This window comes from Oculina patagonica, chromosome 11 (genome assembly GCF_052425735.1).
Source record: "Oculina patagonica isolate OP01 chromosome 11, crgOcupat, whole genome shotgun sequence".
Classification (NCBI taxonomy): Eukaryota; Metazoa; Cnidaria; class Anthozoa; order Scleractinia; family Oculinidae; genus Oculina; species Oculina patagonica.
The window spans coordinates 19,102,852-19,127,918 of NC_135768.1; the positions used below are offsets into that span (position 1 = coordinate 19,102,852).

Consider the following 25,067-nt stretch of genomic DNA (forward strand, 5'->3'; position numbering starts at 1 on the left):
ATATAAATATAAAAAATATCTTTTGGCTATTTCATAAAAAAGGCAATAAATTTAAGAAATTATTCATTAACCTTTTTAGTCCCAAGCTTGACACAGGTCAATTCTCCTTACTAAGGGCCTCTTCACATGATCCCGGTTGACCGGGCTGGCCCAGTTACCAAGATCTCGGCTCACTCCTATTTTCTTTGTAAAATTTTGGATGTGTTCATATGAGAAGGTGGGCCAGCCCGGTTACCGATATCTCGGTTTCTGCAACCGAGATCTCGGCAACCGGGAAGAATATTTTCCCATATGAACACTCCAGCCCGGTCGCCGGGACGCAACTTTTTTTGAGAAAATAGCTTCCCTTTCGTAACTGGGTGGTCAAAATTGCTTAATTTTGCCTTGTATCTATTTCCACTTCAGAAATATGCGAATTAGCTTTATTAATAAAGTTACAAGGGTCAATAAAGCTACGATAGTCGCGAAAGATGCAACTTTATGTGTCGCCATTTTGGCTTTGTTTCTTGAATTTTATCCCCGTCAACCGGGCTAAAATTTTCCATATGAACAGACGTCAAAATCCGTCCTGGTAACTGAGACAGCCCGTAAACCGGGCTCATGTGAAGAGGCCCTAAATTCCATACCTTTCGTTTAATAATACTTGTGAGAATTTGGTATTACATCAAGACAATATCCTCTAGTTGATGATTTTCTTTACTCTCATTACCTGTCTGTTTAACAACGTATTGATATGGTAAGGAGAAATTACTGTTGATCACTTTTGAGAATCAAAAGGTTAATACTAGTGCTTAATGTCGCTAACCAATGCACAAAAAACTCCCAAAATCGAGATAAAAGTTCCCTTTCAATTTCTTTTTAAATGGATACAAATTTTTGCGGGTAGTATTTTCAGTTTTTCTCCATTTTATTTTGTTCAACTGTTTTGGCCTTTAAGATTTATTCAAATAAAGAAAAGACCTTTGTTAGAGCGAAAAAATTCCCATTGTTTTTCTGGATGCCAGAGCGCACAGAAAATTAATTTTAATAACAGTAGTCGTTTAGGTTTAGGCTACGGTTTAGTGTATAAGATTAAGCACCTATTTACTGTTCAGGTTAAGCAACAGTTTACTGTTTGCAATTGTAAACACCCTTATCAACCTTTACACCCAAAGATAACCTTTTGAAAAATGGAAGAGGTGATATTAACCGATAACTATCAGACTTGAACAACTCAACTCCATGATTTGGATTATGCAGACGACATATGCCTTCTTTCCCAAAAACTACAACATATGCAGGCCAAAACCAACAACCTGGCACAGATTGCAGAGACAACCGGCCTCAGGGTGAGCAAAGAGAAAACCAAAGTGATGCGAACCAAAAGCAAGCAGCGGGGCAAAATTAAGTTGAATGGCGAGGATCTGGAAGATGTCGAAAGTTTCACTTATCTAGGCAGTATCATCACAGTCACTGGAGGAACTGAGGAGGATGTGAAGTGCAGAATTGGTAAAGCGAGACTGGCGTTCAACATGCTTAGACCAGTCTGGAATGCCTCCTCGATTTCCACCAAAACCAAGTTGCGCATCTTCACCACTAATGTAAAAGCTACGCTTCTCTATGGCTCAGAGACCTGGAAAGTGACACAAAGCTCTATCAAATAAGCTACAAAGCTTTGTCAACAAGTGCCTCAGAAAGATCCTCAAGATTCACTGGCCAGAAAAGATCAGTAACAAAGAACTTTGGAGCAGGACAGGACAAGAGCACATACCAACTGAGATAGCAAGAAGGAAATGGGCTTGGATCGGCCACACACTAAGAAAACCAGGCACTGACACCACCAAGCAGGCCTTAAAGTGGAATCCGCAGGGGAAAAGAAAGGTGGGAAGACCTGCTAAGACCTGGAGAAGATCAACTGAGCAGGAGTTAAAGAAAGCTAACATCAGCTGGAACGCAGCAGAGAAGGCGGCAGCAAATAGAGTTCGGTGGCGAAGCATTGTTGACGCCCTTTGCTCCACGAGGAGCCTAAAGGAATAAGTCAAATCAGACTCGAAAAGACCGAATGGAAGCTGTAGCGTTTGCTACGCCCTAAATACAAAAAAGCCTATGCTAGGATATTTCTTGCATACTGTCTCAGTTGTTTCAGTCATTTAATTCGCAGCATAAATCCGAAGTTTTTGTACAAATAGATGATGGTTTTCCGTTTCTGTAAAGCCAGGTTTACAAGTATGAAGCAATCTTACCACAAGCACAAGACACTGACGTGCAAACCGAGGCGACGCCATAACAAGGGCAAGTATAACCGCAACACAAGAAAAAGAATCATTTCCTTTTTCGCGTGTTTCAGTTAACCTCATGTTCGTGTCATTGTATTGCCCGTGGTGTAAATTGAGAATAGAGTATGCACAAGCGATCCTTTATAAAGCTTCTCAGCAGTCTTTAAGCGTACGACACAGACATAACTATGAGCACTGAATGTTAATCGAAATTTAAAGGTACCGCGCTTTGTATGTCATCTTGTGCTTATGTTTATGCCATGTTTGGAAGATGCCCAGTTTTAATGGAAACCACCCGTTACCGTTCCTGTTACAACTTCGAATAGCGTGCGAGGAAGCTGTGTTACTGGCTCGGAATGGGCGCCAGTCCTTTGATTAGCAATAGTTCTACAATCGTCCTGTAAGCAAATGAAAACAATAAATTTAGCCTCCACTAAACTACGATTATGTTACGATGTAGTATTTGTATAAAACCCTTCCTGCGAAGCAGTATTTCGTTGCCCAACGGACAAAAAGATCTTTTTAAAACAATTAAAATTGATGGCCAGCATGGGCACAAATTCCGACAAGTTTATGATAAGAGATCACTGCTTGACGGGGCTTGTCGGGCAGCACCTATGTCAAGTTCGACGCCATGTTGGACCTGGCCGTTAGTTTCAGGACTCCAATGAGCGTCAAAAGTCCTTGAGACAGTTGGATGAAATTACTACTAATTTTAAATTCGCAGTTTTCCACCTTTAATATGCTGCCGCTTTTGAACCACTCTCCCTCCCCCCTTTTCAATGTTGTACACAAACGAGGCAGGTCTTGCAGATAGCAAATCCAACATTGTTTCGGGGGGACGGGGTAATGTTGAAGGGGTGAGGGGTAAAATTTGTCCAAGGTACTCGAAAAGTGCCGACTGTCTCAACACTTTTGGCGCTCATTGTCGTTCGCGTTGAGACTAAAACGGAAAGCGAGCACAGGTGCACACTGAAACTTAATTTTAGACATAAGAACCCATTTATGCCGAGTTATAAAATGGTCGAGAAATTGCGCGCGCTGCGATTGGTCAATTCGAACTCATTATAGTCCCATAAAGCACGCTGCATACGTCACGCGCGTGCTTTATCGAGTTATAATGCACGCTGCTTACGTCACGAGTTTTAGCGCGCGCAATTTCTTTAACATTTCATAAAAGAAATAAAAAACTTTCTCCTCGTGCATTATTGAGTTATATATGCACTTCTCTCGTGTTCTTAAAAATTCCCGCGTGCTTATATAACTCAATAATGCACTCGGGCGCGTTTTTTATTTCTTTATTACAGAAAGACGTTTGAAGGAGATTTCTTGGCTATTTGCACCACGTGACGCATTTAGACCAATTGCACAAAACAAAGCGATATATTTAGTCTTCCAAAAAAAAACTCGGCTAGTTTGCTGTTAAAGAAATAATTTGATCTGTATATTACCTGACACCATAAACGAACAGGACGAAGGCGATAAAAATGGCAGCAGTTGCGTCGAGGAACCAAATGTTAGGATTCTGATCGTAGATGAGGTCGCTCATGGCCATCACAAATGCCATTACTGCTTCAGCTGTCGAGTTGAACGCTGTCGGAAAAGGAGTAAAAATATCATTAATGCCCTTTTTTGTACAGCGCAGTGCAGTGAAGTGTTGTGTAGTGTAGTGCAGTGCAGTGCAGTGCAGTGCAGTGTGGTGTGGTGTGGTGTGGTGTGGTCTAGTGAGGTGTAATGTTGGCGGCTTAATGTGCCAGATGAGGTACTCCTTGAAGTGTACTGAATTGGTACATATTTTTTACGTCAAACGCCAAATTCTCCCAAGCTGTATTATAAGAAGCGTATTGAGACCAGTAGGGAGAACTGATGCATTGAACTATCTTACCGTCTGTTCTGAGGGCTCTGCTGTCCACTTTATATGCAATGAGATATTTGAACCACGCCAACAACACCATGCAGCCAAAAGTAGCAAATGTTGTGATTAACAGAGATGTACTCTGAAATAAAGTGAAATAAAAAAAAACTTAATTTACATTGATGGAGTTTTGAACCTTTTTGTGGCATTAGGTGGCAAAGCTTCTCTTAGAACTGAAATAATATCTAATTATGCAATTAATGTCCTTAAAATAATTGCCAGACTCTAGCATTTTCATTTTTTAAAGGAATGACTGTATTCAAAGTGAAAGACGAGTAAATTTCCTGGAATAAATTACAGAAAACAAGACGAATAAAACGTCAGACGAAGACAACAGAATTGTGAGATGGAACGATGTACAAAACAGACATTTAATTGGTCACAAAACAAAAATGCCATCGCGTGAAAGTGCGCATGGGAAGCAAAAACTATTTCAAGGACTAGTCGGGGACTTGTCCCCTCGTGTGTGCCGACCTTGAAACGAATCCTATAGGTGGTTTTCACTGTCACGCAACTGTCATGCCGCGAAAAAATAAATCCAAAACTATTGAGTCAAAATAATCGAGAATATAACAGGTCGTAGAAAACAGATATATATACTTCTTGTCCAAGTCTCAGGTCTGTACGGTATTCCGTACTCGAGGTATGGAAACGCCATGTTGGAGCCCAACTGCTTGGGCTCCATGGCGGCCGGAAATCATCAAAAACATCTGGCATTCACTTCTGCTACAAAAAGCGGTTAGACACCATCATGAACAAGTAAACATTCAGATAAACACTTCTTGTATACGTGACAGCCTTCTGGCGGCCATCTTTGATCTCGTGTGGCGTGAAACTCCGAAATTCAAAATGCTCTATCTCAAAGACGGCGAATGCTATCAAGCTTAAAACCTTCAACAAGATATATATTAAGGACGTCTAATAGCCAGTGAAGGAAAAAAACTCAGGGGTCTTGCGATTCTGGGCCCGGTTGCATAAAAATACTTAAGATTACGTGAGATTTTCTGCAGCCATTGCCTGTGCTCTGAGGGGTTTTCTCCCGTGCTTATAAGGATAAATCGGGAGAAAATGTACTAAAGAGCACTGGAAAAACCAAAACGCTTTGAAAACATTCACCCGAACGCAGAGAGCTGTTGCAGAAAATCGCCCGTAATCTTAAGTATTTTTATGCAACCGGGCCCTGGACTTTGGAGTGTTGATGACGTCACGTGAAAACCAAGAATCTCATCCGCGGATGAGAGTAGGAGATGGCTGTACACAGGCTATCAATAAGAGAACATTCATAAAAAGTGTGCCACTTCTTACCCGTTTTGGTTCATTGTCAATAACCAGCATGTAGACAGCTTTTGACGTAATTGCACTCGCAGACAGAACGAAACACCCACCAATTATGATGCATGCTCTACGAAAAGAAAATATTTCATTTCAACTGAATTCTGTAAAATTCACTTGTTTTGCATTCGTTGGGTAACATTTTCAAGATGTGGGGCGCTTTCCATTCGACCAAAAATTCTGGTTTGAGTTTCCGGAAAATTCCAGTGGCAAATGGAACAGCATTTTCCAACTTTTCCGGTTGACTACACATAAGGCAAAACAAAATTTGCATATGATCAGGTTGTGCGTCTAATATTGAAATTTCTACGGTGCATTAAAATAATGCACTGTGGTCGGTTTCCTTCACATATAACTCGATATTTTTGCAAATAAAAAGCACACCGAGCACTGAAAATAAACGCCATGAATGACATCGTGGCCACAAATACAGGGACCTTTAAAAAGGCACACTACAAGCAACGAAAACGTCGCCAACCAAAAAAGTTTAAAGGAGAAGTTCACTCCAGAATGGCCATTTATTTTCTTTACGCCAATAGAAAGTTTATACAAAGATATGTTATTCCCCAAAATTTTAGCCCTCAACGTGCGCTATAACCCTACGAAATATTTTCCAAAACTCGACAACTGGACGCCGCCATCTTGGAGCTGGTAATGTATGCGTGACGTCAAAGAGCTCAGCCTGAAGTTTGGCGGGAAAATTTAGTTACTCGAAACTCCTTGTTTCTTCGTAGTGGCTTTTGTTTGTCAACATGCCTCTTTGTGTTGCTCCATTTTGCTCAAACAGAGCTCCAAGAAATACAAAAAACAAGGAGTTTCGACTATTAAAATTTTCTCGTCAAACTTAAGGCTGAGCTCTTTGACGTCACGCATACATTACCAGCTCCAAGATGGCGGCGTTCAGGTGTCGAGTTTGGGAAAGATTTCGTAGGGTTATAGCGAACGTTAGAGGCTGAAATTTTGGTGAATAACATATCTTTGTGTAAACTTTTTATTGGCGTAAAGAAAATAAATGGCCATTCTGGAGTGAGCTTCTCCTTTAATGAGCAAAACAATGGCGTAGCCTACACGCGCGTTATAAATATTTGTACATTTCTTTGCTGCCGCCTGCAAAACATCAACGAAAAACAACCGAATTCACCTGAATTTTTTGTTTGGAGTTTCAAGAATGCTTCCTTAACACATGTAACTGCTTTCAGCTGCACAAATCGCTAAATTTTCTGCCGAAGGAACGTTAACTTAGGCTGAGTGTAAAATGGTAGCTTTTTCCAAAATTTCCGGAAAAGAGGACAACCTCGCAAGGTAGACCCAAATTTCCGAAAACAATTTCCGGGAACTTTCAGTTCCATTTGATTTTGCTTCTGGAATTTCCGGGGGTTTTCGGTTGAATGGTTCGCATTTCGGAAAGTCAACACTTTCTGGATTTTCTGGAAACTTTCCCAGGAAATTTCTGTACCATTCGTCCTTGTTCCGAAATTTCCAGAATTTTTGGTCGAATGGAAAGCGCCCGTGGTTTTCGGTTTCCAACAAGAAATTTCATTTGCTACACAGTAAAAACAGTCCGAACGAGTAAGAACCTAGTTTCTTACATAAATGGTAGTTAACACAAATTTAGGCTATTTAGGTTCTTAATAGGTTCGTATTTTCTGAAGAAAACTTTAAAATTGTTACTAGAACTTTTAGTGATATTCGGCCTATTATTTGTGTATAAATTTGCATACCACACAAGTGTTTATGTAAAAATAAAGCGCTATAATCATTCAGAAAATGACATTGTATATATGTACAGTTAAGCCTTGTCCAAACTTATTTTCCCAAAAGTAAACATTTTTAATCAATTTTAGAAAACAAGAACCTGTTTTCAAATTTGAGCCTTGTTAGGTTCATATAAAAATGTGGTCTAATTTGCAAACTTTAGCCTAACAGGTTCTTAAATGTTAGGTTCTTACTCGCGGTTTTTTTTGCTGTATTACAATTATAGACTAAGAAGCAGTCGCTTACTTTCTTTCCCTCTCAAACGAATATTTTTGTCCTGCTACTCCCGAAAATCTCCAAACCACAACAGCTGAGGAACACGCGTCTAGTATTGCTGCAAACTGCAAAAGATTTGTAGAAAGATAGATACGTGGGTGAACCAATGAATGAAGAAGGAACGAACGAAAGAAGGATTCAAACAAATAAGCCGAAGGAAGGAAGGAAGGAACGAACAAACGAATGAACGAGCGAACAATTAAATGGGCAAATGAAGGAAAGTATGTATCAATGAAACAAATGAACGAACTTGAAAACAAAGGAAAAAAAGGAATAAATGAACAAATGAAAGAGTTTACAAGTGAAAGAATGAAGAAAATGCGAGCAAGCGAACAAGTGAACGAACAAACCATCGAGCGATCGAACGAACGAACAAACGAGAAAACGAACGAGTGAGTGAGTAAGTGAGTGAGTGACTGAGTGTGCGGTTAATTGAAGTAAAAAGATCTTTTTGGCATTGCAGTTTTTTGTTTTTCCAGTATGCTTTAAATCTTCCAATATATCCTTTTAATTTCCAAGTTTCCTTTTAACTTTGCAAACTATTTTAATGCAGCTACACCAGAGATTTTTATATAAAGAACTGTTTCTCGCAAATATTTATATTTGCCATATCAAATATATCATGAATGTTTCTCGATAACATTTTTGTTTTAAAAAATGGACTATTCACTCCATTCAGAGCAAAAAATATATTAACTTATGCGATGTTATTCATTCATAAGCGAGTGTTATTCCCCGTTTAGCATAATAGAAATTTCGCAACTTCTAATTAATAATAAAACAAGTACAGATCGACTTGTCGACAAAATTTAACAGAACATTTTAATGTAGACAAAGACAGGAAAAAACAAAAGGAATTTGAATTATTGTCTAAAGTAGAGTAATATTGTTTTCGCCCCGAAGTATATGTTCTTCAAAAAATAAAATCTACCTAATCTGGAAATGTTTTGTAACGTAGAAGGATTTTTTTCTTGGCGACAAAGTGTTAATACAAATCTCACACTGTCGGTTTATGAGTTTTTCAGTTAAAAATCACACACAAAACTTGAAGTAATTGATCACTTTTTTCAGAGAATATTGCGTATATAAACGTGAAATTAAAATGCTATCAAACAAACGTTATTTTGCTTTTGAAATTAACAGGCACAATTCCTTCCAAGAAAAATGTGTGCATACAATTTTTGGCGACAAAGCGAAATTTGTGTGTACTATTAAAATTAATTATATCACATTTTGTCTGTGTCTTTTACAGGACAGCTGTTTTGGCGTAAGAGATCTTTCGTTTGTAATTAAACCTGTACAGAACTAGAAGATGAATATTCTGCGCGTTTGTCTTTTAATGTATCGAATTGGACAAATGGACACTTTTAACTGCCACAAAAATCATTAAGAAAAAGATTGAAGTATAACAGTGTAAATTGCTAAAATAAATACCAGGTTGAATAATGGAAGATATTAAGAGTTATAAAAAGAAATCTTCGTTCTTTAATTTTTAAGCTCATTTCCCATCTCCTGCTATTATTATATTAAATTTTTGGCGAATAATATCTTACCGCGAAGCCGAATGCAGCAGGGCTTCCATCAAGGGTTGACAACACTAAATTAGCACAAAGGAAAAATATAAATTTATTATTGTATATGAATTCATAACAAGGGTATGCAAAATAACCCTAGTTTTTGTCTCCTGTTAACTTCCCATTTTGAAAAAACTGAAAAATTACAGCACTGCTCTAGTGTAACATGGAAATTATCAAATCCTCAAACTAATGAACCTTGCAATACTGTAAAATTCTGATAATACCCCCCCCCCCCCGTACCGCCCCACCAAACAAAGACCTTCCAATACTAATCCCCTCCTCTATTAACCCCTCCCCCCTGTTATATACCATAAGCTTATAAAAAAAAAATTGCAATATGTTTATCGACGTTTGTTGTTTATTTGACGACCATAAACATTGTTTTGTGTACCATATCGCTATATGTGGCTGTTTCTGAAGACAGATTGCTATTCAGTATTCTTATATTCTTAAAGATGTCCCTGGTAGAGGGGTTACGCTCTGCTCCGAGCCATCTTTTAACGACCCCTTATATGAGAAAAGTCTGACTCAAATTCGTATTGTCTTTTTTCCTGTCATTCCCACTATTTTAAAAATGCAAACTCGGCGCAAAATGTTTACAATGTTTGTACGCGTATTCGATATGTCAAATAATTTTTGTCAAAATTTGATTTCTGGAATATTCAGAAGCTTTTAGAGACTTCACATGTTGACATCGGACAAACAAAGTCTGTATTGAGCCAAGTTTGCATTAAATAAAGATTTTCTGAAAATGCGCGCAAAACTATATTTTCTTTGATGTGAAATCGCTTTCTTTATGTTTAGTTATGTATATATCATTTCTATTCCATTAAACTAATGAACATACCGAATCCACCGATCTTTTAAAGTTTCAAGGAAATACTCGATACAGTATATCGATAATTTATTCACCAAACATTATAAATGAATTCACTAAATACACTTGCTAGGAGCTTTAAAAGCGATTCATTCTAATTGTACTAAAAGACATCTAGTGAAACATTAAAAACCTGAGCGACTTATGAGTATAATAAATACACAAACACTCACCGAAATATACAGTTCCCAGTATCGAAGTTATCACTATTGATTCACAAGATACAAGCAAGGCAGCCTTTAGCCAAGATGCAGAAATATCCGTGTCAACTTTATCCAACTCGCGAAACATTCCATCTGCAAAATATAAACATAATCAGATATTTTTTTTTTGCTAATGTAAGGCCCATGGGACATTCTACGAATATCTCGGATATAGACCAAAAAAAACTCTAAAATAATGTTGTACTGCAATTTGTTAAAAAAATATATTTTTTCGATGAGCACCCGACAGAAATATACAATGAGGCCTGCAAACAGGTTTCAAAATGGCAGGGAATGTTTCAAAACTCGACGTTTTCTGACTATACAACTGACTGACTGACTGTTCTACAGAAGTCAAAATTAAACGTTACAAGATTAAAAAACAAACACGCAATATTACGGTACGTCTACCGACCTTGCTCGGCGCAACGATGGGCCCTTCTTTGGCGCTCCAAATCAAAAAGTCTCGATACATTTTGAAATTGAATCCCGTACTCCTTTCCAACTGCCGTGTTGCTTTGAAGCATGTTCAATAAAAGTGTTTGTTATTTTGTCCGATCATTCGTGACTTCACCGCTAGCAGCAAACCGCTTTCAAAAGCCCAACGGATTAGAAGTCTCTCGTTAAAATGTAAGATATTATAACCGTTCCATAAGCGTGCATCTGGCGAATTGTATTCCTAACGTTTTCCAGTTCCCTCAGGACTATTTTCCAAAACATGTACTGCACTTTCGCCTCGTAGTTTTAAATTTTACCCAGAACAGGTGGATACGCACGAATCAGACGATGCTGGACATCAATAAATGATAAATTCCCTAATTTCGCAGGAGCCACCACGCAGTGACGTTTCAAACATTTATTTCTATTAATTCAAAACCTTACTTTTTGTTCTTAGAAGTCTTTAATTACGGGCGATTCTTGCCTTTCAAATGCAAATTTTAGCAACGATAACAATGCAATAAGGAAAATGTGTTTGGATATTCAATGCTTTTAGGCAGTTCCGTCCATTAGCACTATCCTCTAAGTTAAATAGTGTTCTAAATGAAAAAAAAGGGACAATAAAAACACTGCATATGTCCTATAACTAATTTTAGGGACTGAATGTTTTCTTCAATGTTATGTTCGTTATATTGTCGTTTATATGTCTTTAAACGTCGAAGAAAAAATAATAATAAATTATGAACGAAAATTGCCTTAAAGTGGCCCGTACGATGACAGCTACTAAACGCTTTTTGTTGAGAATCAATACAAACGTTTGGTGCCTTCACTCACTTCGATCTACATTAGTTTTGGTCACACCAAACAATCTTATACCTCAAACGTTGAGAAATTTAAAATTGAATTTCTGCCACACTCTGTGGCGTGTTGTCGTGTTGTTTAAAACGTTTTTAATTATTTGCATCCAGTCAATATAGCATATTTAATACTCCCCACGAAGACTTGGCGTGCAGGCAATATGGACAATATGTCATATACATGCGGTGATATATATATATATGGAAAGCAATTTAAAGAAAAGTATTTTCAGGGATAATTTAATCGTACATAGCCTATCAAAGACGGATCTGGAAGCTTTTATAAAAGTTTCTAAAACCTGCTAAAGTGTTATCGGTCTGCCTTGAAGCATACGTCACCATAGAGACGTAAAACACGACTTGATGACCGGTAGATAAATGTCATATCAAACTGCTGGTGGTTTTCTAATCAGGCTAGAAAATCATTCTTTGTATTTCAGAGCATTAGACACTATTTAACGATCAGCGAAAAGAAAAAAATATATATATATAAAATTAAGATTCTTAAAAATCGCTTGCAATATTCGCATCAAGACTAGCCGGAACAAAGGCCTAGCTGATTTAAACCGTAACACTTTCAAAACCCGATTGACTGTCTTTTTTGAAGCATAAATTGCCATGATGGCGTTTTTCTCCAGAGCCCTTTGTTTTTCGTGCCTAGGCTTCGCCAGCTAAGAAACACAAAGGGGTTTGGGGACGAGAATGTCCGCGGATGAAATAGGAGACTGGAAACAATCGACTCTGTAATCCAAGATGATCCAAGATGGCGGATGATCTTGGATTTGAATGCGTAACCCTAGAGTCGAGTTAGTAGCGATGGTAGCTATAGAAACCATTTCTGATTGAAATTGATAGCTGAAAATCATTCTCGTCCATAGAGCCGCTTGTCCCTCTTAGGAAACATGATTTGATTGGCTAGATTTTAACCTCACAGAAACTTAATAACAGTTTAAAAAGCAGAGAAATCACTTTAACAGCCAATTGGTTGTTAGCTGATGGCACTCGGAGTTTGATTAATATCTTTTTGTTTATTTTGAAACAGAAGTGGTAGGAATGATGTTTTATGAATGAAATTATGCAGAAAATAATTTTTACTCCTAAAGATAGTCTGAATTATCTAGTCCTAAAACGAGCCAGATTTAATAAAACTACTTTTCGGAATTGTTTATTTTTCTGGCTGAAACAGTTTAATCATAACAAGAACCATGATATCACTAATTCATGCAGATATTCTCCGGGGGGAAACGGAACTGGACGAGGCGAGGCGAGGGAGAGAATCCGGAGAGGGAGAACAGAGAAAGAGGCGCAGCGCAGACGACCAACCGCAACCACGAAACGCAGGAATGGACGGATGAAGAACGAACGACCAAAGGGCAGGCGGCACGTTGAATAATAACAGTCAATAACATGCAGGGCGAACTACATATTTTTTGTGATATCTTGTTGTCTTAACAACCTTGCTAGAGACAAAATAACGAACAAATATTGAACGCAGAGAGAAAATATAGACAATACTTAAAATCTGCGTCTACTGTTTCAGTGTTTTTGACTTCAGTTGCTTAACACCTTTTGACTGAAAATTGTTCTCTTTTATCAAAAGGACTGTTATTTTTCATGATACCTGAGTGAACATTAGGAGAGGAAGAAAAGAAATTGCTATAAACTGTTTTTATACGATGCATAAACGAGTAATCTTAGCAGGTTGTAAAAATTAATTACACAGTTTTGCCACTGGAAGGAATAATACGGAAATTAAACAGCAAGAATTGAATAATGAAGATTTTCAAAATAACTCCTATTGGTCGTAAAAACAATTGTTACAGACTTTTTCGTACTTGGAATAAAGGCTGTAGAAGACAAAATTATATTATATTTTTGTCCAAATGGAAAAGAAAAATTTTCGTAAGTCGACTTAAAATATTCTTTTAATCTTAGCTGACATCCAAAAGGTATCTTATCTGATCTTTAAAGTGTGCTTTTTGTGACGTTTATCTATTGATATGACCTTGAATTGTTCTCGAAAACCAGTGTTTCGATCTACAATGGCCCACAAATGGTAAGGCGAATAATCGAAATGAAATAAAGGATATTTTTAGGCCTATATTTGGCCAAATAGCAAATATCTGAATTTTGCATTGACGCGAATATTAAATCACAAAATAAACAAAATAATTTTGAGTCTAGCTGTCAATATGAAGACCAGAAAAATAAGTTATTTTTTTACTTTAATGAAAACCTTTTCTTAGCTTATCTTGCTTTCATTTTTATCTGATATTGAAAACGTTGTCTGAAAGACGAAATCTTCTGTGCTTGATGGAAGCTGGTTTTAAAAAAATCATTTTACGAAAATCGAAATTTAATACTGTTATTTCGAGCCATTCATTTTTAAATTTGTTTCGGGATGTTGAGCGCGCGACTCCTAATAAAAATGCGACTTTGTTGTAATGGACAAATTCAAGTATTTCAGGTACTTCATCAATTTCTTTAAAAGTCGTTTTTCGACATGTCTGGAGATCTGGAGATCTGGAAGGCTATTTTAACGTGTATAAAGACCACAAAAAGATCAACGTGCAACTGTTATGAATACTGATTGCATTATACGCGAATAAAAGTTCAAGTTATTCAATGGCCTTCGTGGAAGGTCGGTTATCAAAGTCTTATACCACTAGAAATTCATATTTTCTAGTTAGCTATTTCTATCAAAAATTGTAGATGATCGACATTTAATTCTACTATGTTCTTGAAAACTTAAAAGCAACCATCAATACAAAACCATTAATCATTTACAATACTGTCTAAAAGAGTACATTTAAATTTTGTAATTTACCTTCTCTGAGAAACATGTCCTTAAAATGCTAGCTCAAGGTTAAATGCTGTTACAACTGGGACGTTCTTTAACTTCCTCCTCGATGTTATATTGTACAATATCTACCTCCACGGGAAGCTAGCTTTTGTCATCTCAATGATAACCGAGATAAGCCGTCAAATAGCACTCTGACAGATGTACATAGTCGATTCATATAAATTTCCAGCGTCAAATGAATATATAATAAGCCAATTACTGCTATACAAAGTGCGTGCATTTATTGACAGTCCTAGAAAATATTATGGTGGCTGGTCCTTTGACGTTACAACGGTTTTTTTTTTCAGAACTAACGCTTAGGTGGAGAGGAAGTAGAAAAAGCATCAACTTATTTTCATGCGAGAAGGTTAAAGCATAGGCCATTTTCAAAGATGTATTTTTCCTCTGTCTTAAAATCAAGCCTTATGCAAACCTGTTACATAAGAATGAGTTTGATTTGCATCAAAATGAACACGTAAGTAAATCAGATAAAATAATAAGGCTTAATTTGCAGGTAGCTTCATTAAAACAGGAAAAATGCAATTCAGAAATTTCTTTTGAAGTGCCTTTTCCGTAGAGTGCCTGATAATAAGGTGCCAATTCTCGTTAAACCTGTTCCAGTGCACAAAATATTACAGGGTTGAAAATTTCATAACGGCGTAAATGGATGAAAACATTAAGGCTCATCGAAAGTTAGAACCACTTTCTCGTTAACAGGGACCTTCATATTGGGGTACGAGTGATAGTACGACTTTTCAAACCTAGACTTGAAGTGCTTTAGCCTATTCGCAGGCTACTAGTGCTTATGCTTTCGATTTTTACATTTCACGCCAATCTCGGACAGATAGTCTACCTTTTCAACTTGTCAGCAACAGAAAGGAGTGAGGACCCTAGGAACGTAACTGGATTGAAATTTATGAAAGACATACTCGTAATCAATCTTATACTCATACTTCGATCTGAAGGTCCCAAATAAATGTATGTACGAACCAAATTCAAATTAATCACACATGGCCAATCACGAAACGCAAGTAACACTGGCAGAGAACCAATCAGAAATGAAAGCAAAAGCATGCAACCGGCGCGCGCCAAAAGCGGGAAAATTCTCATACGGCATAACACGCTTGGTTTTGATTCACCAGCATGCCTAGCCTGCTGTGATTGGTTAACTATAAAACACGGTGCTTGTACTGTTTGAACCCGTAGGGACGCAGTAGCACCGCGCATACCTATAAACAGATTTATTAAATTAATTAAATTCGCCAATCAAAAAACCACTAGAGGTTGTGTTAAATCCACGTATTTTAAAAATTAGTTTTAGGGAAAGTGTACAAAATTTATAGAACTCAGCACAGCAGTACCGCGCAAAACTAAGCAGATTTATTAAATATTTATTACATTCGCCAATCGAAAACCACTAGAGGTTGTGTTAAATTCACTTGTTTTTAAATGGCCAAAACATTAGCTTTATGGTTAGTTTTCATAAAATTTTTTATTCCACATCAAGGCAATTCTGAGAGAAATTCTTACATTTGATTTTCAACAGCCTTAAGCAAAAAACCTGGCTGAATCGAGTAGTTGTGTAGTCATTCTGCACGATATACAATAGCCGAATGTAGATAAACATTCCATTTAGAAACATGACATTTGTATTAACTGTCAATGCACAATATCACAACCACGACTTCTCTTGAAGGCCGAGATAAGCAAATAAAGAAAATTCTAGTGAAATTTCGTAATAATAAATTAATTTCTTTAAATATTCAAAAGGCTTTGTTGTTGAAGCAGGTGCATAACAATCTTCGTGGTTACAAATCCGTTATTTTCGCCTTTTTGGGCTGAAAATAAAATGTTTACCGAGTTTTTATAATATAATCTTTACTCTCCAAGAATTAGCTCTCTTCCTTACAATTTAAGATGTTTTTTCGGAAATATAAATTCACATAACTAACATTTTTTTTTGTTTTTCATTGAAAACAAATATCCTTTGATAAAACCTCACAGTATGATTTGTATAAACACACTTGGTGACAACAAGCCCTTATCGTCTTAACGTCTTACTTACGCCGAGTTCTATCTGCCTCTCTTTCCTTTATTGAAACGTTTTCCTATATATGACATTTTAGCATTATGTAATTTTATTTGTAATATCTTGTAACAGAAGAAGGCTGAAAGGGCTTGCAGAAATATCATGCACATGCAATACAATTATGCCTTGTTTTCTCAGCGTTTCTATTAGTTCAGTGGACTTGTGGTTCAGTTTACCCCAAAACCGTGACCGGCCGGAAAATCGGATTCGGATATAATTATCGACTTTATAATTCATTATTTTACTGATAAACAAATCCACTGAAGTACATTATTATCAAGTACATTATGAACGTTAGCTATATAGGAAGGAAGCAAAATTTTCCGCGGCACCGCGCGCTGAGCGAACTCGTTAAAAGATCTAATACTTTTGTCGCTGGGACAAACAAACCTAGGACGTTTTCTTGCAAATCAGATACTGAAAGATTTCCGCTTAAACAAAATAATTCTTTGATTCGAAGCGCTGAATTTTAACGAAGAAATTTCGAAGTCGAATGAAAGAAAACTTTGATGGTCCTGTTTTGGGACAATGAAATGATACATCATTCTTTTGTAAGAGAAAAGATAAACAGCTTTCGTCATAAATTGATTTAAACTTTTCAAAATAATTATTTTAAATGGATAAACTCGAATATTTAATGACCATAATGAAGAATAAAACGAACAAATATTTAGGCATGAATCATGCAGTGTTCCGCCTGGGGTTTCACTTTGTAAATTTTGATTAGCACGCAAGCTGGAATACAAATTTAATCAAAAGTAGCTCGAGTTATTTCTGAAGAATAGAAGGTCCGATCGAAGTCGTTCGCTTTCCGCCTCCTTCATCAAGCTTCCTGTTAGATATGCCATTGCGTCATTACAAAACACCTTCGAAGGAGAGAGAGAGAGAGAGAGAGAGAGCGAACGACAAAAACATTTACTGTACATACGTTAAAAAGACTTGCAGCAAATTTTCCTTTAGCTTATTATAAATACAACATATGCTTTATCTTACCTTCACTTTCCATATACCAAGATATATTGTGCTTGGAGCTTCTTGGGACTCTCTTTCGCTCCGTCCTTTGATAATTTGCAAAGCGTCACTTGCAGTCACATAACGGACGTTATGTCCTTCTTTTTCAAAGAGGAAAATATCTTGTGCTGAACAAATTCAAACAAAACTGAGTAATTCGAAATTTAAACCAGTCGCACAATTCCGCGGCTTTTTCTTTCTTCAGTTCACACAATTATAGACTCATTATCAAGGGAAACGAGACAAAACAAAATAAATAAAATCATGAGCGAATCGAAAGCATGAATTTTCTTCACGATTTACTCTTCCAGCCCGTGGAAAGAAGCGCGCAAAATTACTGTACCCGAGGGAATTTTGAAGAATGTCTTATTAAACTGAATCGCCTACAATATTGAAGCGAAGTTAAAACATTTGCGGTCTAAACCCTCAACCTAACAAACCTATTTTTAAATTCTTGAATAATATATGAAGCCAACTTCAAGAATTGATAGAGCGTTAAACTTGCACGCCATTGTCCAATGACAGGGATCTTACAGTCATCAGTCAGGTTGTCATATTCATCATTTTGCCAAATAAAACACAAGAGATAGGCGTGGGTGTGAAAATATATTAATTTTTACCAGACGCAAGAGACAGTTTCAGAGCCTGAAATTTTTGTTGCTATAGTTTCCTTCCTTCTGTCGACCGAAAAACATAACATCTCAAGTTTTACCTTAATTAAAACACTGATTAAAAAGTTCGCACTGGATTATAGTTTTCATTAAATTTTTACATTAATTCTTTATTTACATTACTGGGCTAAATGAAAACCCAGTTTAACGTCCGGTTACACGCAGAAAAACCTCACATGCATTTTTGACTACGCCTTACCCCGCACGATTAGTGGGTGAGAAGTTTAGAAAAACAAGAGCCAAGATGTCAAGAAAAATTTGTCGAAAATTCATAAAAAATTTAAATAAGAAAGTGCAATATATCGGACTTCAGATCTTGGCTCCTCCTTCTCTCTGACATCACCTTATTTGCATTTTTCAGTTGAATTTGCCCGCGGAAGCATTTACTTCCGCTAAACGCTCTAAGTTGTATTTTGTATTTTGAAGCTCCGCCGTAAAGGCCTAATACTTACAAAGCTCATTCAAATGATGATACGAACAAGAGGCTAAAATTAGCAGAACATGTATTGAAAACAAAATATGAGGTAAAATTCAAATCAAAATTTGTTTGAATTTCGCCAGTTTGGAGCCACTTTCAATTTTCGACATTATAAAATCAATATTTGAGGTTGCAAAGAAGTACCGTTTTATCCCCAACCACATTTTCCAGATCCGCCAGCGCGCTGAGATATTTTTTTCAATTATTGTGCCATTATTTTTTTTAATTTAGGCTTACGTCTAACCTTCTCCAACACTTTTCTCGTTTTCTCTTTGACTTTGCCTTTCTCCGTTTCTTGTTTATATTTCCTAATTCTTTGTTTCCTTAGTTGGTCCCTGTTTCGCTTTTTTCTACTGGCTCTTCGCTTCTTCTCTGCCTCTTTTGACGGCCCTTTTCTCTTTCTATTTCTCGCTGTTGTTCGCTATTTCTTTGCCTGCTTAACCGAGCCCTCTCTCGTTGTATTCTCGTTGCTCTAAGCTGCTTTTCGGTCTATTTTCTTGGGCCCTTTCTTGCTCTTTTTGTCGCTGCTCTTTGCTACTTTTTCGCATGTCTTCTCTTGATCTTTCTCGCTCTCTATCCCTTCGTAGAACGCTTGCATTGAGCCCTGTATCCTCGAATATGAATTTACTTTACTCTCGTTTGTCAACAGACATAAAACAAGAGCTCAAATTAATTTTTTTTTTCCTCGCGTTTTACAGTCGTTTTGAAATTTTTTTGCCACAACAGACCTTGGCAATTCGATTTCCCGCCAAGAAACGCGGGTTGCCAGCAATCTCGGCCCGGCGTCCTTCTCGTCCCCAGGCCTAATCAGTGCGCCTTTTATCGCTTCGAAATAAAACTGAGATTTGTCCAAAGAGCAAAGTCCTGTTACCTCCGCTAACCGGTCAATTAACTGATCCTTCAGAATAACAAATATATCAAATGTGAGTCTGTTTCACTGCAGTCAAAAAATTAAAATTACAGCATGTAATGGCGTATTTCTGGCGAAACCCATGCTGGGACGGCGGAGAGGGAGGGGCTAGGGGGGCTTTAGCCCCCCCCCCCCCCCCCGCCCCACACTTTTTTACAGTAACATAAAAAAATTCTAATGAATTAAAAAGCAAATGAAAAATTACTGAAAGTATTTCGTTTCTGGACGCCATATTATTGATTTAGTTAAGGACGAAAGTAACAGCAGTTACTTCGGGGGTTGAAGCGGAATATTTTCACTTTAAATATTCATTATTCCCCGCCCATTTTTCACAAGTATTCATTATTCCTTACCTATTTTGAGATCAATATTCATTATTCCTTTAAATAGGTTGATGTTCCCAGGTATACAATTTTCAGACCCACAAAACGAGAGCGGTCAAATATTCTATTCCAATTCACAAGTTGTGCACAGGACACTGGACATTGTTCTGCTGCTATCCTTCTGGAAGGTGTTAGTTCATCACTTATTACATGCTTTTTTAATGGTGCCCTCTAGTTACACCTTCAATGGCCTTGATTAAAGTGTAAGACGCATGTGGCTTCTTTATTTGCTGACTAGCAAAATAGTACCCCCCAAAAATAAGCCAAGCAACATGTTTCAGTGAAAAGCTTTATTAAACAAACAATGACGACAATGCGGTCCAACCAATGAGTCTATATAATCTGGAAAACAATGAAGTGTTGCACGATGTTTATAACAAGTTCTTTTGTAGGCCATTGTACAAACGTGTTCGAAAACGCGTTTATCTCCTTAACATCATCACTCGTGCAATCAAGTCGAAATTAGTGCACCTAACAGAAATACATAATATCACACCCGCTTTAAGCGAAGCATAGTCTTTTGAAGCATGTACGAAGACAACTGTACGTAACCATAACGACTTGTCTATCAAGAGTTACTTCTAAACCAATAAGTGAACAACGGATAAAAGATAAATGTAGTGTTTGCCTTCAGGAATAACAGGAACGGTACGAGTGCCCACAAGTACGTCAACGGGCCACATAATTTAAAAGTAGCATTCTGTTACCAATCTGAGTATTATTCCTATATCATGACACATTTTACATTGAGCACCGCTTTATGCGTTATCTATTTTCAGCTGTAGCTGTTAGATCAGCTTTGTGATTTTTCAAAAAAGTTCGACATCACCGTAATCTAGTACGGGTTGCTGTTCTCCCTGTTCGTGTACGACAAGAAACCCTGGATGGTCCTCCCGGCTGTTCGTCGTCTGAGGCATCTGAGTCAATGTCACTGTCTACGCCTCCTTTGAGTATCCGCTCAATTCTTAAAACTTCTTGCTGCGAAATTGTGTACAGTTTTTTTATTTGGCAGACCCTCATTGACTACAACTTCGACGCGGTCAATAACTGAATACGGCGAATTTCGACAATCTGAATATGACTCTTTAAAGGTGTATTTGTCTCCTGTTTCACAGTTGTCGAGCCATGTTATGCTCATACAGTCGTCAACGAAATCTATCCCGTCATTACTCCCTTTCTTGATCAGCAAATCTTTCATAAGAACGGCAAGGAAAAATCCCCATTCCTCTTTTTTTCCACCGTGTTTCACTGCAATGGTCTCATTTTGTTTGAACAAGATGTCGCACTGAATAACTCGATTATCCTGGGAATAGCTTGACGGTTTCTTCTTTACTCTTGTCTCTTACGGTATGCTGGCGAACGCTTCGTCCAAATAAAATGGCAAATTCACGTAAAGTTTTCTTCTCTTCAAGAGATAAATTTTGCAGATCACTTTGTACTGCATCGACAATTGCCTGTGGAATGGGCGGAGGAGTGTTAAGCACTTTGTTAGGATAATAACTCTTGGGACCAGTGAAATATTGAAAATGACCACTGTGCATTCTCTTTTCCAGCTCTCTTATACAGGCGGCACGCCGGATTCCGTATTCGAGTTGCGTTGGCATCGAGCCCTGTTGCCGCATTAAGGAGAAAAAATTCTCAACGATTAAAGGCTAATTAATTTCACAAGGCTGCTATGAATCAGTTGAAATGACCTTCTTGTACAGTGAGGTATTATTTGGTCGGGACCTTGAGTAGCTGTACGGCCCGTTCGCTCACGTGTTTCCTCTCCCCAGGTCAAAAGAAAAGCAACAACATTGTCAATGATCGATATTCCTTGATCAAAGGAAAATCTTGGTGGCCCACTGTAGTGATCAAGGTTAAATAGTTCAGCATACTTATAAAAGACAACTGACAGCTTCTTGAAAGGTTTCCCGTTCGTTATCATCCGAATGGCCTTATTTCCACTGTCGCAAACGAAAAGTGTCCTGCCAAACGTTTCCAAGCCATGAGGTGAGTGTAACGTTGCTGAGCTCACTACTCCATCCATGTATCCAGTTTCATTCGAACTACCGGCCACTAGTTGGTATCTCGGGACATGCTCAATGTCAGATACTAGTATGCCTAAAACCTCAGTTAAACACACCAGTAAGACTTGAAATCTCTCATTAACCACGTTTTTATAACACAGGGTTTTCGAAAATATTTGTAAAACATCCATAAGTACCTTTCCTTTTCCACTTCACTTGACGAGTATTCCGCTCTTTTGCTCTTTTTCCTCATTGGTTCATCTTTTGATTCATCTTCGCTTGATGAGCTAGCCAGTGATCGCTTTCGTCGTTCTTCATTCCCATCCCTTAAAAGTATATGAAGTGTTTAGTACTGCTCTATCGATATTATATTCATTCACGACTTCTCAAGATCTACCAGTCTCATAACAGTAAAAACGCGTAAGACGTTGGGTCCTGTAATAGTTTTTAAAAAAATAAAATTTTCAAGTGCACAATGTCACAATTCAATAGGTGAACGTTCTGCTAAAACACATACTTTGTAAGTATTATAAAGGCATACCTTTTAACGTGTTGACTATGACGACGATGATGTTCGCGATCTTTGGTTTTTTGCTTTTTATGACTTTTTCCCTTTTTCCTGGCATCTCTGGAGAACGAGACACAGATTAACATTGCATGCCCAAGCAGCCAAGGTTCTAATGCGCCGCGAATTTTTATCTCATTACAAGAAGAGTATCTACAATGATACATTCGAGTTCCTTCACGTGACTCATTGCTCAAAAAAGGCTAATTTTTTTTCCGACCCCATCTTGACGGGTAGGCAACGCAGTTAGAAATTATAGTGTTTGTATGGGAATCCGATGGCAAATTTTTTTCTCAAAAATTGAATTCTGGACAACTTATGAATCGTAAAGTAAACATACTAGGCAAAAGGTTTTATTGACCAAGTTTGAAAGATGTAGCTGGTCTAGAAAGCGTTCAGTTACGTTTTTAATTTTCCATACATTTGCCCATAATTTTTTTCCCGCGAACCGCGTCAATTTGCGGGAAAATATAGCCAACTGGATTGAAAATTAAAAACGTAACTAAACACTTTCTAGCCAAGCTACATCTTTCAAACTTGGTGAATAAAAACTTTTGCCTAGCATTTTAACTTTACAATTCATAAGTTGTCCAGAATTCAATTTTTGAAAAAATATTGCCGTCGGATTTCCATACACACACTATAATTTCTAACTGCGTTACCTACCTGTCAAGATGGCGTAGAAAACCGTGATAAGGCCAATTAAAACATGTTTTTCGTGGTGTTCTGTTTTCCAACGTGGAATCTGTGAGCTTCAATGTGAGCTAACAAACGGATAAAAATGTTTAGATTCTTTAGTTGGCAGAGTTGAAGGGCCAAAAGTTTTCAAGTTCGATTCAAGTCAGGGGCACCCATCGAGAATATAGTTCAAAACCACTTAAAGAAAGCACCGTTGAACGTATTTTAGTATTTAAACGGTAGATATAGGCATATTTTTATCCCCTAAAATTTTTTTATCTGTTCGGATTTCCTAGCTGAAAGTCTAGTGATCCGAAAGTTATAGGGATCAAAACTTACCTTTTCGAAAAAATTCCAGCCAGAGAAAGGCTCCCGAAAATTCTAGGTGACCTTTTTAGAGTAAAAATCCGTTAAAAATGAACAATTATACCATTTTTTAGATATTCGAAAATCCTAGGAAAGGCAGGCAAGCAAAAAAAATTTACAATGAATGTTCCGAAAATTCTAGATCTCAAATCGTCTTCCGAACAGATATTTTAACGAAATATTCCGTTGGGTGCCCCTGTCAAGTCTACTTTGAGATCGACCTTGAGGCTTGTGAACTATCATTGTTCATTCAATTGCAGAAAAATAGTATGTTATCCTTTTCACCTTTCACTGTGACTTCTTGTCTGTAGCGTTTTTTGGTTTCGCTGGCAAAACTGAAGTCAACATGAGTTTCGGATGAGTTTATAAGCGGTCAAATGGCGAAGATGCATGGATCTACTTCAAACACTACACTTAGAAATCGATTAGAAAAGAACTCTCGATTTTTATTGTTGTTGTCGTCGTTGTTGTAAGCTTATGGTTTGGAAATCTGTTCAAGTTAAAAATAGTTTAAAAGCTTTACTTACCTGTCTTTCCTGTGCTTTTCCATCTTTACAAATCCGAACAGTTCTTAGACCGTAACCAAAGCGTCGAATTAATTTAAAACGGTCAACTGAAGCATGTGCTTTGAAAGTGACGTCACAAGAAAATATCTCCCTTGGGGAGTAGTCCGCGTGGCAAATTTTGTAAGCTTAACATGAGGCAGAGCGCCTGCCAAATATCGAAAATATAGAACACCTGCGATTCTCATTTGGAGACAGAGAGGGTGAGGAGAACTTATTTTCTCTTTGCAAGTATTCAATATTCTTGATTAAAAAACTGAATATTCAGTATTCCTTACAATTTTGAGCCAATATTCAATATTCCTTTACAATTTTAAGCCAGTATTCAATATTCATTATTCCGCTTCAACCCCCGAAGTTACTATTACCAAAATAGACTCGCCTTCAACTATATCTACTTAGATACACAAAAAACAAGTAAATGCGGACAATTGTCTTGTTTTCAGTTTTAATCGAAAAATGTTAGGCTACTACAGGATCATGCCCTTTATTAAAACTGGCTTTTTAAGGGCGAGTGGACTTCTCATGAAAAAGGCTTGTTTCATCATTGGTCAGTTTCGTTCCGAACAAATGGGTTAAGTTTATAAGACAATACGGTTTGTTTTCGAGCTCATGCTAAAGGTAATTCATTTTGTAACAACGAAAGCGTTCCGGTAACATTTCAGTTGCCGGTACTTCAACATGGTGAGAAGCCGGTTCGTGTCTTAGTGTAAGGTTTAAAGGGCTAGTGAGTAGTTATATCGAACGCTTTGTGGAGCAACGTCTCTTTATCGCAACATTTTGTCGTTTTAAGCAATACTTTAACAAAAAAATTTAAGCGCTGAACGTTTAAATTTTTAATTTCAAATGCATTTTCCGGTATCTAAGAGAAATTGAAATCCAAATTTTCCCAGAGGAGCATACCCCCGCACCCGGACCCCCCCCCCCCTAGTTGGTTCACACTTCCGCGCTCGAGTTTAAGCACCCCCCCCCCCCCAATACGTTTTCAGTTTAGACTGTTTTTCCAACAAATAAGTG

The 25,067-nt window shown here is 37.5% G+C and overlaps 2 protein-coding genes across 5 annotated transcripts; both read right to left on the reverse strand.

The window, feature by feature from the left end:
- Positions 1 to 2,534: 2,534 nt before the first annotated feature.
- On the reverse strand, positions 2,535 to 19,249 carry LOC144629844 (transmembrane protein 163a-like). Of its 4 annotated transcripts, XM_078488064.1 has the most exons (9): positions 18,821 to 19,249; positions 17,410 to 17,555; positions 10,161 to 10,283; positions 9,087 to 9,130; positions 7,504 to 7,598; positions 5,476 to 5,572; positions 4,141 to 4,252; positions 3,707 to 3,848; positions 2,535 to 2,653 (listed from the first exon to the last, which is right to left on the reverse strand). In XM_078488064.1, the coding sequence occupies exons 2-9, from the start codon at positions 17,420 to 17,422 to the stop codon at positions 2,599 to 2,601; spliced, it is 681 nt and encodes a 226-aa protein (XP_078344190.1). In that variant the 5' UTR covers positions 17,423 to 17,555; positions 18,821 to 19,249; the 3' UTR covers positions 2,535 to 2,598. The 4 variants fall into 4 exon arrangements, with proteins under 4 accessions (XP_078344190.1, XP_078344189.1, XP_078344188.1 ...); XM_078488063.1 differs by lacking the exon at positions 18,821 to 19,249 and having other exon boundaries at positions 17,410 to 17,933; XM_078488062.1 differs by lacking the exons at positions 17,410 to 17,555; positions 18,821 to 19,249 and adding an exon at positions 14,313 to 14,467.
- Positions 19,250 to 21,708: 2,459 nt separating this feature from the next.
- LOC144629837 (uncharacterized) lies at positions 21,709 to 24,379 on the reverse strand. The gene is made up of 3 exons (XM_078488054.1): positions 24,015 to 24,379; positions 22,420 to 22,506; positions 21,709 to 22,204 (listed from the first exon to the last, which is right to left on the reverse strand). Exons 1-3 carry the CDS (start codon positions 24,035 to 24,037, stop codon positions 21,985 to 21,987), a joined length of 330 nt encoding a protein of 109 aa, XP_078344180.1. The 5' UTR covers positions 24,038 to 24,379; the 3' UTR covers positions 21,709 to 21,984.
- Positions 24,380 to 25,067: the final 688 nt, after the last annotated feature.